This window comes from Aplidium turbinatum, chromosome 4 (genome assembly GCF_918807975.1).
Source record: "Aplidium turbinatum chromosome 4, kaAplTurb1.1, whole genome shotgun sequence".
Lineage (NCBI taxonomy): Eukaryota > Metazoa > Chordata > Ascidiacea > Aplousobranchia > Polyclinidae > Aplidium > Aplidium turbinatum.
In genome coordinates this window covers 32,219,325-32,240,052 of record NC_137475.1, presented here as the reverse complement: position 1 = coordinate 32,240,052, position 20,728 = coordinate 32,219,325, and the positions used below count along the sequence as shown (strand labels likewise).

At 37.1% G+C, this 20,728-nt stretch overlaps 1 protein-coding gene across 2 annotated transcripts; it reads left to right on the top strand.

The window, feature by feature from the left end:
• Positions 1 to 203: 203 nt before the first annotated feature.
• On the top strand, positions 204 to 20,566 carry LOC145768499 (dnaJ homolog subfamily C member 1-like). 2 transcript variants are annotated; one of them, XM_082580002.1, is made up of 14 exons: positions 204 to 369; positions 4,093 to 4,212; positions 4,529 to 4,611; positions 5,288 to 5,399; positions 5,524 to 5,615; positions 6,109 to 6,252; positions 6,960 to 7,080; positions 7,187 to 7,294; positions 8,285 to 8,450; positions 9,036 to 9,191; positions 15,973 to 16,116; positions 17,120 to 17,215; positions 18,068 to 18,246; positions 18,704 to 20,566. In XM_082580002.1, exons 1-14 carry the CDS (start codon positions 214 to 216, stop codon positions 18,770 to 18,772), a joined length of 1,746 nt encoding a protein of 581 aa, XP_082436128.1. In that variant the 5' UTR covers positions 204 to 213; the 3' UTR covers positions 18,773 to 20,566. The 2 variants fall into 2 exon arrangements, with proteins under 2 accessions (XP_082436128.1, XP_082436129.1); XM_082580003.1 differs by lacking the exon at positions 15,973 to 16,116.
• Positions 20,567 to 20,728: the final 162 nt, after the last annotated feature.

Below are 20,728 nucleotides of genomic sequence, written 5' to 3'. Positions count from 1 at the left end.
CACACACTTCACCCTATATGTCTTGGTCGATTCCTGAAGTATTGACTCCTGAATTTTTGATGTATATTCCCATCATAGAATTTATGACTGTGGCGGAGACTTGCATAGCAGCATACCTGCTTCCAAACTTCTTATTGAATGTAGGATATATGATGTCAAAGTTTATTTTTTGTGGTTTGCAGGTATGATAAGTTGTTTGTTTAATACATAAACATGAGAACAGTCATTAAACTATTGTGTTGTCTAGTCTTCTGCAGCTATTTTATAACCACAGAAGGTCAGTGGAGCTTCTCACCAGAAGAGACCGAAGTTTTTGACTTAGTCGATGAAACAAAACAAAATTTTTATGAGTTTCTTGGTATAACTCAGGTAGGTCTACGTAACACCTGATTTCAAAAGCTTGTATTTTCATTTCTCTCAGTTTCTTCTAAATTTCAATCTAGGGCATATATTTGTTAAAATTGGCAATTACGCTGGCTGAATAACCAAGTGGTGTGAACATCTGCATGACATTCAAAAAGGTGGTTTAACAATGCTCCAGAGCATGTAACTATGTCTTGACAAGACATTTAATGGCATACCAAAATGTGAATAGCTGGCTTGATGACTATATATATAATAGGCTCAATTGCTCATTTGCTGCACTTCCAGTTTTCTGTACTATTGCATCTGTGATTGCAGTGTGGTGTTGTAATGTATAGGCTATTGTTGCAAGGGGTGCAAAAAACATGATTATTGCAATAAATTAGTTGATTCACTTGGACAGGGGTCGATCTTAACTTTTTTTTCACTAGCCCACCGGACTAGTTGCTCCTCGTTTTCACTAGCCGGCACGATTTTTCACTAGTCCGACCAGTTTACTGACTTCTCATTTGTCTGATGATGTATTAAGATAAGTGTTTTGGCTTAACTGAAACTAACTAAAGTAAATGCTTTCAGATTTCAGTATGCACAAGAGAGCAACAATACGCACAAAAACACCTTCTCGTACTACAGACGCAAACAATGCAATTTTAAGACATAAAAAATAAATGTGGCATGCGGTGTGTGCTTAATATTTATTTATGTTGTAATATTACATTGTGTGCATTTGTAGTACGAGATGACACGACACTCCAGAGTGATACAATACATAATATTCGTTCACTGTCAAAAGGAGTGGACTATTGGATGGATTGCGTTCGGTTAGGCCTCTACCGTCAGCGTCAGACCTGTCTGGCTTGTTGGGTCAGCATAACTCTTTAGGTCACGAAGGCACACGAGCTCTTCAACTACGACAAGGTAGCAATCCAAAAAAGAGGGAAAAAAAAACGAAATAAAAGTCAAATAAAATATTGTTTGTAAAAATGTTCAAGCTTGGGGACGTATTAATATTACACAATTACACAGTGACAACAAGCTCTTCTTTGCCGGCCAATATTTTCACTGGCCAACCGAACTGGGTCTGCTACTATTCGGTGAGTCCGATTCGGTGAGTCCGATTCGGTGAGTCTGGTTCGGTGAGTTTCTAACCTCTAACCCCTAACCCCAAACCCCTAACCCTAAAACGGCAATGATAATTAGGCTACGGTACCCGATAATTTAAAAAAAAAATTGAAAAAATCCCCCGTTAAGGGATCGGACTCACCGAATCGGACTCACCGAATCGGACTCACCGAATCGGACTCACCGAAACGGGCCATTCCGAACCGAACTAGTACTGCAACATTTCTACTAGTCCGCGCAAATGTTCACTAGCCATTGGCTAGCGGACTAGCGTTAAGATCGAACCCTGTTGGAGTATGCTATGTCCACAGTGCATATAGGAATACAAAGATTACAAATTATACAAAGATTAGACTGAGTTTTGATGGTGTTTTACAATGATCATTAATTGAATGCAGTGGCTACGATTACCATATATATATAGGAGCCATTTCTTGGTTGTTGAAGTGACAACTTAGTAACAGAAAATGATGAGTTACGTATGAGACTGCTAACTTTAACTTGTCATTTTCTGTGTCAACTTAAATGGCTTGTCCAATTGTCCATGTCTGTCTGTGTGCAAGATTTCATAGGATCATCGTTCGACATTGCATAGAAGCGCTTTTTAACTCAATTCAAATTTGAAGCAGCTCTTTGGATGATGATGCTTTTGTATTACCTTTAGCAGTTTTGCTACATTTTTTTAATTGATTTTCATACTGTCACAATAAACACCAACTAGAATCTTCATAATTTCATTCTACATTTTCTGAATGAGCATTTTTTGTTTATGCCCTTTCAATCGTACCGGTAAGTAATGAAAGTGCTATTGTCTAAGAATTGGAGAATTTTTTCAGATAAATTCCTCTTAAGAGGATATGGCCCATATTTGCTGAACGAAATTGCATGCGATCTTCGCCACATGCTGTAATTGTTTGCTGTGGATCACTCAGTCAAATTTTGTTTGTGTATTGATAGCCTAATAATAATAATCTGGGGTTTTTTTCGTTGAGACTTTTCGGTCATTTGTCCGAAATGTCTTGAAAAATTCGGTAATTTTTTCTGATGAAAATATTTCCTTTCAAGTGGCTGATACAAACCAAAATTGGCACTTCCTGACTAGCTACAATATTAAGTTTCGCTGAGAAACGTTTTTTTCGGACATTTTGTCCGAATTGACTATATATTTTTTCGGACATTTTGACCAAAATGACTATATTTTTTTCAGACATTTTGCTAAAAAATCGGTCAATGACCAAAAAAAAACCCAGGATAATAATCATGCTTTCATTTTCGCCCATTGCGATAATATACAGTACACTGCGATCACAGCTGCGATGCAACAGACACAGGAAGCAGCAAAGTGACATATAGTCTTCGGGTCAGCTGCTCCCCTTAGTTTGGCTTGCCATAAAGTGTCTTTGCCGAGACACAGCCGCGTGCTCTGGAGCGGTGTCGAATCCACGTCCTTTCGAACGTCGCGCCTATTTATTTATTAGATTAGGGTAGTTTAAGGAAATTGTATATATAGGCCTATTGTACATTTGTACTGTTCATGACAGTGGCGGCTGGTGATCATTTGTAATGGAAGAGCAAACCTATGCCATGCAAAATTTTATGTTTTTGTCTAATTAATTTAATCATCTGTCCAACCTCTTAGTATTTAGTATATAGTATATATCCATTCTATTATTCAATAATTAGACTAGAAGAAATTTAAAACATTTTACTGTGCTTGGTCCAGCTAAGAACCATTGTAATCTTTCAACAAGTCAACCTAATTTCAGTCCCCAAGAAATAATGAAATCGCAAGAAAGTTTTTTAAAGCTCCTAATAATCTCCAATGATGTTCATTGTTCAACCAAATTAAATGCAAAAAAAAAAGTAAATGCAATATTCTAACAAATGTGATTTCAATAAAAACCACACATTTTTAAATAGTAAAAGATTCAAAATGTTGTTAGAGTAAGCTAATTATTTAATATATATATATTATATGATAACTAGAATAATATTTAAACTGCTTTCCTTTACTGAAACAATTGATGGGCTGCAGTCCTTATGGACTAACTGCCACTGGATAACGAGTAGGTTTGGTGGCTGTACTAATTAATGATACTGATTTATAAAAAATAATTTTATCAATGTGTATTGTGTATTTTATTTGACGTTGTGGTTTTATGATTTTACCTTAAAATTATATTCCAATACCTTAATACCATTCTGAGAGCTTCCAGCTTATATCAATAGTAAAATAAAACTTTGTCAAATAATGCTGTAAAATAGTGTAAAATGATTACCAGTATTTAAAATGTTTGGGGGGGGATTGCCTCGGTGCTTCAGATCATACCACGTTCAAGTGATACAACTATAATAGTCTCTACCCAAGCTAAAAAAATTATTTTTTTGCTATATTATCTGTATAGCTGCTTACTTTCTGCTAAACTAAATAATTGAACAGTTCAACTCCTCTAGGATACTTAGATATGTCACTAACGTTGACTTCATCCCTTTGGTAAACTTGTGCAATTAACTGAGATGAAAAGTTTAGACCTATTATATTGCTTCAAGTATATCTTCCTGTAGGCTGCTTCTCCTGTGTTTTATTGAAGATTATTATGTTTCTAGGATGCATCTTCGGCTGAGGTCAGACGATCTTATCGAAAACTGTCTTTAGTCATGCACCCTGACAAAAATAAAACAGAAGGTGCAGAAGAAAACTTTCGAGTACTAGCCGCCATTTATGAGGTTAGGAATTAATTTGGTTACGAAAATGATTGAAGTTTATGATAACATTAGATGATGTACTGATGTTGTTACTACTACAGTACTAGTATTAACTTTTTACTTGTGTATTTTGAAAACTATTGTGTATCGACTACACCTAGAGAATGAACAATTTGCTTTTTTTCTACTTTCAACCGATAGAATGTAGTTTATCACCTTAGTTTTATTGTGTGATATTTTACATATTTACTTGATGTTTTTCAGTTTATAGTTTGCACTGTTTTGTTTTTGAAGTCCACACAATGACTATTGATAATGCTTTTTTTTCTACATGTAGGTTTTGAAAAACAAAGATAAACGTGAAATTTACAACCAAGTTCTTGTTGATGGTCTCCCGGCAGCATATCGCTATGTACCAAGGTAAACCTTGTTTTAAGTATAGAAATTGTTACAATGTTTTCGACATATGAAACACCAATATTCTTTTAAATAAAAAGAAAAATAAAGAAAGATATAATACCAAGATATGAAGAAGAGGCTTCTTGTTAAAGTTGGCAACTCAGTCCGTTTTTGCATTAACACAAAGTCTTTAGATGTTGCATCATAAAATGGACTGCTTTGCTGGCTGGGTAAAATCAAAGGGCCATTTATCGATAGGATGTAATTGTGTCAATTTTGATTTTATTAGATGCTAATGAATTATTACCATCCAAACAAGCCTACTACTGTAATAAAATGTTATGATAACAATATTTGCTCAACAGACTCAGTTCTTTTACGTTGTTGACATAGATCCAAAATCCATGTAATAATGACACTTTCTCAGCACATTTGCAGTTTGGAAAAGAGTTTGACTTTGAGTTAATAAAACTACAGCATTGCCATTGGATGAGGTTGTTTTCCTTCCAGGGACTATTTAACAGTCAAATTTTTGTGATTCTTCTGGTGACTATAACTTAGGTACCACCACCAAAAAATGTTGAAACTGAACTAACAGCCATCTGTATCTGCTCGAGCCTGATATGAAAGTAGTTCAACACCAGAAATGCTTTCAACATTGCACTTTCAATCACCATCCCAATGATTTCTTGTTCAGGCAATTACGGAAGATGGGAATGCTAGAAGCTTCCATTATAATTGCATTCATCGCCACACTTGGGCACTATCTATTCATGTGGGGCATGTACGCAGAAAAAAGATTAACATTGGTGAGATGAACCAACATGCTGTCTTGTGTAATTGTGAATACATTTCTAGCTTGCTGCTGCTGTTAGAAGTTTATGTGAAATGATTGGTTCACATGTGTGGTATAGTTTTGAGTTTTTATTTTAGGATGAAAATATGCAACGAATTCAGAAAAGAATGAAGAAGTTAAAAAAGAAAGGAATCGATGAGGCTGCACTTCAAGATAACGAGGAATTCTCGTGAGTCTTAATCATGTCTTCAACAGATACCGTTAGCATCAGTTAAATATAATCAAGTTAAATTGAAGTACTGTATATGTATTTGTTGCGTTGGTCTGGACTCAGGCTAAATCAGGCCTATGCGTTCAGATGATATTTGCAAGAAAAACGTACCAATGAATTTAAGTTCATGAATATGATCTACCGTTTTTAAATTTTCCCTAAAGCATTGAAGTTGTGTGAAGTGTACCGTTGGAATGTAGCTAACTATTTTCCTGGTAAAAACCTCACAGAAAAATATTGCTCCGGAAAAAAATCTTTGCTAACTGTTCCTCCAGTAAAAAGTTGAAACTATTTGGTAGAGAGAGGGATATTTACCCCGGAATATTTACCAGAGTGGACTTTTTTCTGGGAGATTTTTACCGTTCCGTTGCAGTCTGTGCCCTATCGTATCCGTTTTAACAATATATGTTTCCGCTATGCAGCGATACCACATGATCCTTTGTTTTCCCAGCATTCCCAAACCAACCTTCCATGATGTATTGCCATTGTTGTTAGCTCGAAAGAGTTATGCATTTGTTTTATGGGTACCCGCTCACATCAAGCATGTTCGTGAAGAAAACAAACGGCGCTTGGAAGAGGAAGAAATTGCCAAAAGGTATATAGTGCAACTGTGCAAGTCATTTTTTACTATCTGTTTAAAAATGGCTGATTTAAAGGGAAGTTTCAAGAACTCTATCGATTCCAAGGCACTTTATACTTAACAAAGGTATATATCTGCTTATTTCTTTACTTTTCAACATACATTTTATCAAAAGCGACACTTCGTGCAAACTGATTGGAAGATACACTATTGGTCAAACTATATCTCATTAAAGTTTAAACTGTCTATCACTCTAAAATTTATTGTCTCTTGGGATGATTTAGTCGTTGTTGGGGTGACTTTCAGTCTCACTGTCGCTACGGTACAGCTATGCATTAATCAAATGTAAAATGCTAGTTAAGTGAGAAAGAAAATATCTTGCAATTAAATTACTTTTGCTATGCTGTAAACGTATGGTGTGATTCAACACACAAAAGATTTTCTGTTTCTTGCATTTCATTTTCTTATTCCCAACAGAACTTGAAATAAAAAGTTTTAACGAAATTTCTCTGCTCCAACTGATTTTTGTCAAACAAATTACTGCCAAAGACTTCTTATTGACTAAACAGTTTTGATGGTTTTACGTTGTCAAAACACATAAAGCACACTAAATACAAAAGCACTAAGACGATTATTTCTAATTCACAGTGGCTCATTGTAGCGGTGCGACTTTGTGGTACGTTTTCACTGATTGCTGCTGAAGTGATAACCTGTTGTTGCAGGGAAAAGGAAGAAGTTGAGAGACAATACCAGGAAGATCTTGCTCGAAGAAACGAACAAAAGAGATTGAAACAAGAGAGGAACCGACAAAAGCGAGAAGAAATGGAGAAAGCCAAGAAAATGGTGACTGCAAGTTTGCGCATGACGTAAATTTTCAAAGTATTTCTAATGAAGGGCGAGCTTCAAACTTAACGAATCTTTCTGGTAACGATCTATTTCTTTTTTTTAGACTTCAGAGGCAGGTCCGCTTCCTCCATCAGTTTTTGAAGATACGAGTGCCATTGAGGAACTCGAAGCCATGTATGATGAGATGACTGATGAGGACTTTGTTAAAAAGGTGAAAGTCTTACAAAGAGCTACATTTTATACGCTATCTAGTATCTAACCAATGACTGGTTTTGTATTTTGCTATGTAGTTCTTACTAACTCAAAATCTCTTCGTACTTTGGCTATCCTTTGTGTGTGTGTCTCTCTCTCTCTCTCCATTTTGCTTCAAAGAAGCCCGGTCTTCATCCTGAAGCATCAGGGTCGACCGGTTGTATGTAGTGACTCTTACATTTCTCTCTATTGTCGGCATCTTCAATTTTCAAGTATCTTTTTGTCATGTCATCCATGGCTTCATCTTACACAGTGTCTTCCCATGTTTTCTTTGGTCTTCCTTTCGTGTTTTGTAAAAATTTGCCTTCTCTTCTATTTCATATGTTTAAAGATTTCCTTCACGATTCATTTGAACTTGAGTAGTTGTTTGGAAAGGGCTGTGGCAACAAAAGAAATGTGCTAGTGATTGCATGACAGATTCGATGTAGAATTGAGCAATCAAGACTGACGTCACTGTTGTTTAGCAATGACAATGTACGGATGCATTGCTTGTTGTTTCAATGTTCAAGTGGCGCTTCTAATTATTCTATGTGCTTTAAAAATTGCGCAATAGCACACTTGCCACGAAGTATGGGCAGAGACTGTATGCTTGCTTGAAGTAAATGCGAATGTCTGTTTTTAAACTTAAGTTTTTCATATTTTGTTGATTGTTTTCAACGGATGTAATGTCAGCTTGCGAGCCGAGTGGTGTTCTGGTTCGAAAGGTCGCCCGTTAGATACCGCTTGAGAGCCTGTGACTGTGTCTTTGGCAAGTCACTTAAAGACATGTCTTAAGGTGGGTAAGAAGATTGGTTTCCTTGCCTTCCCGTCATAATAATGTAAATCTTCAACCACAGGGTGTAAGCTTGGAAAAGACGAAGAAAAAACAGATTTAATTTTTATTGCTAATATTGCGTGTTTTTCTTAGTCCATGATTTTGTATTTAAAAATTACTTTTCAATCGATCTAGAAACCTAAAAAGAATGAATGGACCGAAGATGACCAGTCCCAACTGGTCAAGCTCATGGCCAAGTATCCTGGCGGAACGGCTGAGCGGTGGTCCAAGATAGCAAAAGAGATGGGACGAAACATGAGCGAGGTCGCCACCAGAGCCCGAACGTCCATGACCGATGTTGGTCAGTATTTTCAGTGTTATCACTGTGAAGCGCAAAACTTGCCAACTTTTACGTCAAATTCACATTATCAATCACACATTCGTTCGTGGTTTATCTTCACTAGTTTGATACCCGTCTGTAGACGTTGAATCAATTTAAAAAAGGACTCATTTGCTAGTTGGATAAGTGTTTGTCTTGCTCCAACAATCACATGTGCATGAAGTAGCTCATTGAACAATTAGCAATTCTTCGCTATACTAACAATGTCATAGTGAATTTCTCGGTCTGTTCATTCATGTGTATACGTGACAACTTTGTCTATTGCAAAGCCGATTTCGGTTCCACGCTGGCAGAATTTGACTGTCATGACAGCTACTTACTATTTATACACTTTGCGTATCATTGGTACTGTGATGTAAATAATAGAACTGTTCCCTCTGGCAAGCGCATAATTACCAGTTAAAATTAATAAATTACATTTTCTTTGCTGTTGGTAGGGAAGTTTCTTTGCATAAACGAACTTTACAGTACAATCCTCTGGCGGGTATTGCTCACTTTTACAATAACACTGGTTGCATTTTCCATTCAGCATATTTTGTGTTTTAGGGAGCAAAGCAAAATACTCTGCCGTGACACCACTGTCCAATAAAGTCATCACGAAAAACCGCAATGCTGCTAAAATCCCCGATGACATCATATCGACTTCATTAGAGAATGGTGACGTAGATGAAAAAGCTGAAAAAGAAAACAAGCAATTTCCTGGTAAGAACAATGTACAGCTTAAATGTTTGCTGATGTCACGAAAACCAATACATCATTGCTAGCCAATTATATTTGGTGTTCAAGCATATCTTTTCTCCCACTTGGAAATCAGTCTATTCCCACGTCGATTCAACGTTCAATGCTAAAATGGATCGACTTGCTGTTAAATTAGAATTCCATTTTTGAAGTCTGAGTGAGCGTAAATGAAAAGATAAATATAAAAAGTTGAAACCTGCTTGGTAGGCTGTACCAATTTTGGGCAAATATCCAGATCTTTACATTTAAGTTGGTCAAAAGTTGTAGTTGGGCTCATTATTTATGAAAATGGCAAAAAAGTTGAAACAGTTGTCGTTTTGATGACTCCTGGAGAAGCGTTTCCATGGAAACGACCCAAAAAATAAAAAAATACTGTATCTTGAAAGCTGTATGCCCACAGATAGAAAAGAAGATCAACAGTGCTGAAATTTGGTTCATTCGAAGGATGATGGGAATTAGCTGGATGGATAAGATCAAGTGATCTTATCCATCCAAAAGCGGAATTGAACACTCGGCAATGATGGGGCAACTACCTTGTCAGAGGCACCGGGGGCGTCCACGTTGGAAAATCTTCAATAATCTTTCAAAATGGACAAACCAAAATTTTGAAAACCTAATTAGAACTATAGACAATCGATCGTTGTGGAGACTCACGGTAGCCGACGCCTTATTCAGACATGGCCGATGATGATAATCTTGAAAAACTTTGGATCTGCCTTCAAAAAGCCTTGTTCAACACTCAGGAAAATTGTCTAAGAATATTTTCCTACAAGATCTGCAAGTGAAATACTTTGAGTCAAGAGAGACATCTGCTGCAGAACAAGTTTATTACTATGCCTGAAGTAACGCAAGAGTGGCTTAACCACACTCCACAGCTTGCTTTTCACACAGGGGCACAGAGTCACTAAACATGATAGAGACTAAGCTTTCTGACAAGTACCAAAGGTAATTGTAAAGTTTCTTGAAATAAGCAGTAATTTGCTGCTTTCCAAAGCATGGCGAACTGAGTTGTTACTTAATTTTACATTGCATAGAAGACGGGGGTCTGTTTGAGCATTTTTATACAGCTTTGTGCATTTGCTGGGTCTGTGCAAGTAAACCACTATGAAAAGTGCCAGTAGTCGAATGTTCTCCAAAGTATCAGGGCTTACGAGATTTTGTTGTTCGAAATAAGTTGAAAAAATGACAATCTTGATGGTGTAAATAACCTTTGCCATCTACCTCGCATGTGATATTCCACCTGGAACTATATATGCATAGTGAATGTTCGATTGCGCAACTCCACCTAGAAAAATCACTGCTAAGCTTATGAACTTCTTATAGTCTTTTCACAAATGCAGGGAGATGGTGTTTGCACTGAGAAAGCTTAGACAAAAATGTGACATAGATTGATATACAGTATACCTGTCAAAAATCATGGTAGGCTAACGAACTACTCGCATTCAACCAACGCCGCCTTGAAGTAGAAGGCCATTTCATGAAAAAAATGCAAAGTTTGTGACGTCATCACGGGTAGTTCAGAATGTCAGCGAGACCAACGATTAAACACATTGAAATCATCTGTCTTAATATACTTCCAGTGTGTCTGAAACATATCAAAGATCTTATCATCAGCTAATACTGTATCTCCATATACATACACTACAGACTGGTATACAGCTCAGCAACACAGGTTCAAAATGTGGTGCCGACAAGTAAAGAGAAGTATATTTTGTCCCAGATACTGTTGGAATTGTACCACACTTCCATTTTGAAGTCCAATCTTAAAAGCAGTTGTATAGAGCAAAATGCTATGATTTTCTAAGCTAGACTTTGAAATTTTACCATTTCAAAAGTGTTCAGCTTGGCTTCGTGTTTAGCAGTAGTCGCTTTGCCATTTAACCCTGTTATGCACAAGATTATGTCTTCCTTGGGATGCACAAGTGAGTGCAGAATTGCAGCACTTTCTCTTTTGCAAGTCATTTCTGACACTGATGGCTCCAACTCTGATGATTCAGTGGCTACATGAAGAATTTCAGTTAAAGCCCGATGTCTGACTTGATACTTATCAGTCACCAAGTATACATGAGAACTAAGCATAACTTTTCTTTGAAGTATGATTTGAAGAAGTTGAAGATTGCTCAACGTATAAATTATTTTTTTCGTCACAACTTTCATCGTCAGCTTCACTGTCTGTACTAGCAATTGTAGTGTCTTGAGATTGTTTTTGTGTTTCACTTCCAATGCTTTGAGGCCTCTTGATGCTTTGTAATCGTTTTAACATGATTTTGCTGGTTTTTTATCAATAGCTCCAACAGTTGGTGAGCTCTTGCTAAAACAACTAAAAAAATTAATAACTCAAAAAACAACATAAAATAGCAAGTAAAATGTATTAAATGCATATTATATAAATAACATAACATAAAATATATTAAACGCTTCTACGGGAGGTGTCAAACGACAATTGATTCAACTTTTTTTGCCATTTTCATAATTAATGAGCCAACTACAACTTTTGACTCACTTATGTAAAGATTTGAGGCATTTGCCCAAAATTTGTACAGCCTACTGCTTGGGCTCCAACTCACTATCTGAACAGTTAGTTTGTAGTCAATTTTCTTGGGTTGGTAGTGGGTTGGCAAGGCTTTTTTAGGCGAAAGGTTTGGAGTAGGATCTTAGGAAAGTCCATCTACTTTTGATACCCCAAAGATTTCATCCTGGAACTAAGGCATTTTTTAAACTTTCTAACAATTATCAGCTTATCTGCCACATGACGATATTGCACGTGATTATTGATTACGGATTATATTTATTTCTTAGTCTCCTACAAGCAGGGCCTCCGAGAGAAGTCAGCACTGGTCGGGAAACAATACGAAAAATGGGCCCCATAATATTTTGTAGCAAATATACAACTAATTTGTATCTTGCGTTGCATGTTCGTGTTAAGCTGAAATTAGCCTACTTTCCTCAGCATGAAAAGAACTTCCTTCAATGTAAAAATCATCAATAATAATCACTGGATTACACTTGCAGCAAAAATGCCATTGAGGCGAACTATTTTGTCTAGAAAGCTTTGTAAACACACAATAGGCCTACAGGCAACGAAAATAGTTCAACCAAGCATTTAATTCAGGAGTGTCCAAACTTTTTCCCACGCGAGCCAGATTTGATAATAAGTGTTCGCGGGCCAACAGCCACAATAATTTTTCTGAAAACTGCAAGTTGAATTTATATGATTTTTGTGTGTCTGCAGGCCAAAAATAACACATTGTACAACAACAGGCGCGAGCCATACTAAAACGTCTCGTGGGCCGGAGTTGGCCCGCGGGCCGAACTTTGGACATCCCTGATTTGATTCAACCCTTTCTGGACTTTTTGCAATGCAAAGTTACAGATCACAGCATCAAATGATAAAATTTTGCGACGTCTGAATTGATGCACAACATGTATAGTTAGGCTTTTCAATCGGTTTTGAGTCATAGGCCTACTGGAGCGCAAACAATTCTTTACAAATTTCAGTAATTGCTAAAACCACGTTCTCAAAGCGCAACCGTTGGAGGTAGCTACCGGAACACAAAAAAAATCATAACAAAACTTTGAAAAAAACCTTTCGAAAGTTGCAATCAATGATTCCTTGTGTAGAGATTATGGGGTGGTTCCTTCTGGTTTGCAGCTGAAGTTTGCTGTGTGGCTTTCTGTCAAAAGTACCAACTCATCCAAAATGTTTTGAAAAATGTCGTTGTTGTAGCCTACAAATGGTTTAAAATTGTCCCACATGCCCGCAACTGCACAACAGACATACGATGAAATTTTCATGGAACTTCAAACTCATCGACGATATGGTTGAGTTTGTTGATACATTTGTCAATTCCAACAACTATCGAATCCTTTGCAATGTACGGTAGAATACATTTCCTTCGAATGATTCGGCTAGTTAAGTGGAGTTATAAAAGCGTTCTGTCCTCCGGAAAAGAAAATCATTTTCTTTTAAATTTATAATTGCCACTGCAACTTTAGCTTGCGAGTAGTAGCCTACTCTTACTTAGATTACATCTTCCTTTAATTTCATTAAATTCATCAGTGAATCTTGTTTATGACCGTAATCCACATAATGCAAAGCAGTCACAAATTTAAAACTGCTAGTTGTAGGCTACTTTAGCATTGACTCAGCTTCCGATCAAGCTCTTGTTGGTTCCAACTTGATGCATTTAAGAAACGTCTTTAGAGCTTCAATTTCAAAAGGGTAATGTAAAGCATTGGGTTTGACTGCACCACGCCTTGATTACCCTCTCGAAGTCAATTTTCTTTGCAAGATGATAGGACATCTTTCTTTATATTTTTCAGAATTTTTCCTCTGACTGGGCTATAACTTTAAAGATGCCGCAAGCTTACAGATAATCAATTACTCCAAAATGATAAGACATTTGAACAACGCTGTCTGTAGGCAACATTATGAATTCCAACTAGATTTAGCCTAAGCAACAACATCCATAAACAAAAAACTCAAATAAAGAAAAAACTCACTACCTTCCAAAATCACATCATGAGAAGCATGACCAAGAAAAGGCTACTTGACCACACGAAAACAAAAGATCTTTTAACTATGACAAAATTACATCCAATTGCAGCAATAATAAAATCAAAAGTTTTAAAACTGTTCGGCCACACTAAAAGATCACAATTCGGAATCAGCAAAGTTTACACAGAAGGAAAAGTAGAAGGAAAAAGAAAACGTAGCAGACAACCAAAACGATGGCAAGACAACATCCAATCATTGACCGGACTCAACTTGGCGACACTAGGCGAGCTGGCTCAAAATCGCCCATCTTGGAAGCAAATAACTCATGTTGATGCAATCTGCTGCAGGCCGAGATGATGACTGATGATAATGATGATCCATAAACAAAAAATATACACTATACTGGATTTACTTTCTTTAATCGTGCTTGGACTGATACCTTTAACTTTCCCAGATAACTTATGTTGGATACAACATCCTATGCCTGGCCATTGGCCAACGCAGATTTTGAAGTTAAGGTTTAGTTGTCAAGCAAAAATAGTAGCTAAAACAGCACCAGTTTTCAAGTTGAAACTATCAATACAATCGAAACCGTTCATTGATACAGAAATCATTTCAGCTTCAGATTTTACGTCTTGAAGCTGTTTAACATCGCCTACTTTAACACGAAAATGATTTGTTCTTGATGAGAAGCATCGAGAGTGATATTTACAATGAATGAGAAATACTTGGAACTACGTACTTCATTTAAGAATTTGTTGATTATTTAGTTGGTACATTTTTACTTTAGTAGTAAAAATGGGCCCCCCTCAAAAGTGCAAAAACAAAAAACTACTCGTTTTTCCTTTACAATGTTTTGCTAGAGGGGAAACTGGCCCGACTTCCCCCCCTCTCGGAGCCACTGCCTACAAGTAAGCACTTGTGAACTGAGCAAGCGACAATTGAGCAAGTGATGACTGAGCTAGCAACATTTGAGCAAGTGGCTGAAGTTGGTAAATGATGAATCTGAGCAAGCCATAAATTGGCATGTCGCAAGTCAGCAAATTCAGTTTAGCAAGCGATGACCAAGCTCGTGCGACGTGAGCACGTAAATCTCATGTGCTGACTTCGCAGTGGCTGAAATGTACTTGCTAAGTTGAAGCACTTGCTGAGTTGTCGCATGCCGAGTGGTCCGACCACCTTGGTTTTTATTATGTTTGTCTTATAACCTTGCAATTGGTATGCCTTGGTGAAGTGCTGAAATCATTATGTCTGTGTCAGACATAGTACTGCATACCTGCACAGTGCACACAACAGCATTATGACCGTTAGGTTGCACTCATTCAGTCGTGTACTTAAATCAAGTTACAAATCAACGTCAGTACTGGACAGATTGCTCATCTTCGGAGGAAATTTCCTTTTAGTATTGGTTGGTTCATCAGAAATGGTTCCGACGTTGTTCTATTATGGAAGTTCACTCAAATATTAAGTTTTTAAATTTCGCTTTGGATTTTGAGTTGTATTATTAGTTAGTCATTTATAAGCATCAATAGTGGGTGGAGTGTTACTAAGAATATCACCGCAATTGTTTATGGGTGGGTCTAGTTGTATGATTTTCAGAATGCTTGGATTTTTCTTTTATGCTAGTAGTACGCAATCACAGATCCGTAATAGTGATGGCCGAAATATTGTTCTGGTTACAACAATATAGTTTTAGTGCATGTTGTCTTTTGAAAAGTAGAGTTAGGTAGACTGTTTTGTGTGCGTGTCATTCTTCTTATAATCTTTGTCATTTCACTCAACGTCGTGTACTCATGTTTTCTTTTAATTAATGTGAAAATAGCTTTAGCAAATTTGAAATAAATGCAATTGTTCCAGCTGTATGCGCTGTCTCTCCTCCAGAAGATAGATTTTGATTTTCCCCTCCATGATTTGACTTTAGAACTCAGCACACGTGTCAACTATTTTTTGATAAACCGATTGTCGATTGCACACATCAGGTAGGACACATTAAGTGTCATCGTCGTCAAGTTGGACAGGAGAAAAGCTTTTCACACAATGATGACCTGCTACATTGGCATCCCAATGAAAATTTTAGTGGTGTGAAGCACCAGGTGATGGTTATGTCGAAGTAACATGCTTCGGATTGTAGTTCTTGTCGTTGTGTTATTGCTTTGTGCGTGGCAGTGTGAAGGTGGTTTTCTGGGTTCGTAGCGTTTGATTGGTTGGTATCCGCTATCTTCTTACAAACCATTCACTTGTTTTGAGGCAACTTTCTTGTTACGATTCAATCGACAACTCGCGCCATGTTGGTCGGCAGCAGCACGTTTTGTTTCGCAGTCTTGAAACAGAATGTTTTGAAAATCCAATCCCTCTCAGCTAGCTTTTTGACCTCCGTGAAGTCATTGCGTGGTAAGTTTTTATGACTTTATATGTCAAAACACGAAGCATACGTTTTCGATTCGATTCTTGAAAAACTCAATCGCATTAATGAATGCGTCGTTTATCATAGACACTAACTTAACAAATAATATCTCACTAACGTAAATCTACTTGAAGGAAGACTTACACTACTAGATAATTTATTACTATGTTAAGAATAGCAACCATTTCGTTATTTCGATATAATCAGCAGCAGTGTGCAACCATACTCGAAAAAATTCTAAAGCAGCGATTAAAATCAAGAAAGCCATTTATACGCACTGCACACGACCTTGCGGTAGCCTCTGGTGGACAGTGGACACCCTAGTAAACAGTGGTGCCATGAGGAGCGATGCAAACAATGGTCAAGCAACACATCTCCACTTCGTCGATCTTTCAGATCTCCGTCTGAAAACCAGTTTGGTCATGGCCTCTCTAGACTTGCCTCTTCAAGGCGTCACCGTTTGCTCACTGGTGTTGAACGATGCAGACATGTTGCGTTGAGGCTTGGCAGAGAGTGCTGCGTGTAGTGAAATGCAGACGGCAGCCCACATAATCAAGGATTGCCCGCTGTGCAGACATATTCGCGGTATGAAAGGCAAAAAGCAATGTGGGCTTAGGAATATCTCTATTTGTTGTTAAGTTCTGTGTACGAGTCTAATCTAGAATTAGCCTCAGATTTGTTGGTTTCAAAGACGTACGGTGCGGCTGATAAAAAAAAAATTGGATAAACTCTTTTATATATTAAATTTTCTAAGAAGTTAAGTATGGCCGTGTGAAAAGCAAGGCAATGTGGTTTATGCTTAAACAACAAAGGCCTGCATTGAAGTTTCAGCCGCGAAAAACGAACTTTTCCCTCTGGGAACAATGTACCAGCTTTGTTTGCGAAGGATTGATTAATAGTTATAATTTTTTATGCATCGTCCATTTAAGATCATTGTCTACGTGGGCTTCTTGTGCGCAATTTCTTTTCACTATTCTGGTTTCCTATTAGATCCTGCCGACGAAGCGCCTTCCAAGTTGCGACGTAAGCAGGACTTGAGAAACATCAAACGATCTTTGCAATCCTCTGCATCCAAAACAGTTGAAGGTAATGATGGAGACCTCGGTTGATATGATCATGTTTGCTTTTGCTTGCTCCCAGCTAGTGAGTTAGTCCCTTTTTACATTAAGTTACCGTTTGCAGACGTTGAATTAATGTAATAAGGGACTAATTTGTTGGCTGAGCTAAAAAGCCACAAACAATATACGCGACGTATTCTTCCTTAAGTTAAGCTCTAATAAAAAATCATGTCAACAAAAACTTGGCTACGATGGGGAGACGTTAATTGAAGAACTATTCAAGTCACATATTTAGATTAACTATTAAACTATTTGTATAACTCAGGGATACCTAAACTAGTACTTTAGGTATCCCTGGTATAACTATATTTAAAACTATTTGTAAATATGTAAAATATATTGTTATAATGCTCAACCCTGTTGTATTGTTGTGTCTTGCCTGTCTTTGGTACAAGAAAGCCAACTCTCTCCCGAAACTATAATATTTGGATTAGGTTTGGCCTGAAACTGTGTTGTGCAATTGTGAGCACATGCCTTTTATGTTAATCTTAAAAACACTTCAGATAGCAGCTGTCAGTGATTTGCTGCAACTTCGAAAAACTGCAATGTTTTATTTCTCGTAAATTGTATTTCGTTAACTTGATTTCAGAATACATGAAATCTAATTTTACTGCAGACAGGACACCACTGTTTCGACCTTGAGGTCTCCTCAATGCGGTAAATCGTACGCTACGCAGGAACGCCTTATTACTATACCAGTAACGCAGCGTGGTGATTTTTCCATTTGTGGTACGCAAGGAACCACATTTGTGTACTTTCCCCATTTTGCCAATTTTTACCTCAAACTACTTTGCAAACAATTTTTTTACAACTATTTCAGAAGAAAGCGATAAAGGTGCTGACAAAGCTCCATCTGGTGGCGCTGAAGGAGAAGCCTCAGACAAAGACAAATGGGAGCAGAATCAACAGAAGTTATTCGAAATGGCGCTCTCTCAATTCCCAAAATCCTCCGTCGAGCGTTGGGAGAAAATAGCGAAATGCGTCCCTGGAAAGACGAAGGTAATCACGTGACTAACGCGGTGGTTTTAGCATTTGTTATTTTTGTACCTAAAATTTTTAAGCGTTTTACCGAAGTCTTTTACTGTGACCACCTTTAGAACTATTGCAATTTCGGGCTGCATAGTCTAAGTGATGGCTTTTTTCTGTTACCCAAAGAAGCGGACCTGAGAAAACTAACATTGAGTGCTTCCCAACTGGTAAAAGTTGCCTCTGACTCTTGTCTTCTGACGACATTTAAACGACGTAAAAAGGTCACGTTAGCTGACAGGGCTATCTCAGATAGCCAGAGTTGCAATTTTTACATCATTTCAACGATTAGCAATCTAAAAATGGCAACTTATGCTGTCTGGGATGTTACAATTATGAGAACATAGACCATGTATGTTTTACAAGTACACGATCTGAACCAAAACTGACAACTTTTGTTTATAAAATAAAGTTTTTTTTTTATTTGCAGGAAGAATGCATTGCGAGATATCGGTTTCTTGCTGACAAAATCCAACAGCGCAAGAAGCATCGCACTTGACGAGGAATTGCATGTTTTGCGTTTAACGGTATTGCTAGTGCAATGGTTGGGTATTGGGTATTAACATATTTAGTAAGAAAAATTACTGGATAAAAAAGCCAATAGAGAGTCTGTCGATTTGGCTTTGGACTAGAAAAACTAATGTACTGTTTTGTGTTCTTATACATCTCCTGCCGTCTTTTTCTACTTCCTTGAAATGTGCCATTATTACACATAAACATCTCAAACTTTATTCTAAAATTTTTGCTCGCTAGTTGCTAAATCTCCTATCTTAACTCGTTCTGTTTCCTCTCTCTACATCATGAAAATGTTTCTATGTTGCTTTGATGAATATATCGTCTGCAATTTCTTGTGCCATACGCGACAGCTGCTACCTGATGTGTACGCAATGGTGTGCCCTCGGGGAGTGAAAACGGTGGTGCCACGCTTTTTCATATGGAAATACTTTTACGCCAAATATGGGCGTTATAGCACGTTCTCCGGGTCGACAATGCATAATATACCATGCTACTGTTGTATGTTAAATTGTTGAGTTGTCAGGAAATGTGTTGTTGACAATGGGGATTTTTTAATATTCCCATTTTTTGTTTAAAAAAATCTGTTTTTACACTGCTTTTTCACCTTAACCTCTATGTAGGGGTAGGGTATAGTAATCCGTCCAACAACACATATTTGACTGATTTATCTTTTATTTTATCCTCGGTTTGCATTTTCATCATGAGCCTTTGAAAGGTTTGTTTTCTTGTGACAAATAGTTATAAAATTTGCCTTTTTTAATATTGATTTGTCTGAAAACTGTGTTACCGGCCAAAAGTTTATGAAAATGACCAACTCGTGCGACTAATTAAAGCTACTTTATTGGGTGTGTTGTCACTCAACAGATATGATAACCAACACTTTTTAATATAGTGCCTTTTGTACAGCCCTTTTCTGACCTCTGCCAGAACGTACTTTTTTGTGCTGCAGAAAGCATAACAATCTACAGCACAATCTTGTCAAGGCCAAGTTAAAGGACTAATTCGAGCCTTAAGTCAGTTCATTTTTACGTTGAATCAACGTTGGAAGACGTTAAATCAATGTATAAAGGACTGATTTGCAGGTTGGATATTTCAAGTAACTGTTTCTTTATTATGGAATTAGACGAGATTTTTTTCTAACATGTTCAGTTGTTCACTGTTTATACATCAGATGGTTCAATGGAATGAAAAGTTTCTTGTATTGCAGTCATAACCAGAACATTCGATTTTGGGAACAAAAGGCGTTTAGGTTGCTTTAGATACTTTCGATTATTATTATTGTTGGAATTTTTTGAGATAAAGAATTTTATTACTTTGTTTCTAAAAGAAAAGAACAATTGATTTTACCAGAAAGCTTATAATGCAAGAATAGCCTCAATAGTGTTGCCAGATAAGGAATTCGACCTTAATTTGAAAAAAGTGTAAAGCTGTTGAAAACAAAAACTTGTATATTGGAAATTTTTTTAGTCTTGGGAAAAGATCAAAACCCTAAACTTTTTCTTAACTCTAGCTCTTACCTTAACCCTTCCTAGCTTCAATCCTAACTCTGGCAACACCTCATTGTGTAAAAATAGCCACTTCCTTTTTTTTTAGTCGTTTAAGTTTCAAACCATTCTAAACATGTATTTTACCTCTTCGTAAACTTTTTTAGGAATCTTTGCAAATTTGTTTCGTAATCACAACTTCGGAAAAGTCATGTAGTCTATTCTTCCTTGTTGTCTCGTTTGGTCTTGTTAAAACTGCATATGCACAAAAAAAATACAGTAAATTATGTTTGTTTGGTTGGTACTAAATTAATAATAGGTGGTAGTTAGCATTAAGGTTTCGTGAAATTCTGGTAGAGGATGCAATCAGTCTCACTTGCTGCATGTCGATTCAGAATAACAAAAGTCGAGTGATTGAAATACAACTGCCACTACCGTTGCTGATCGCCTTCTGT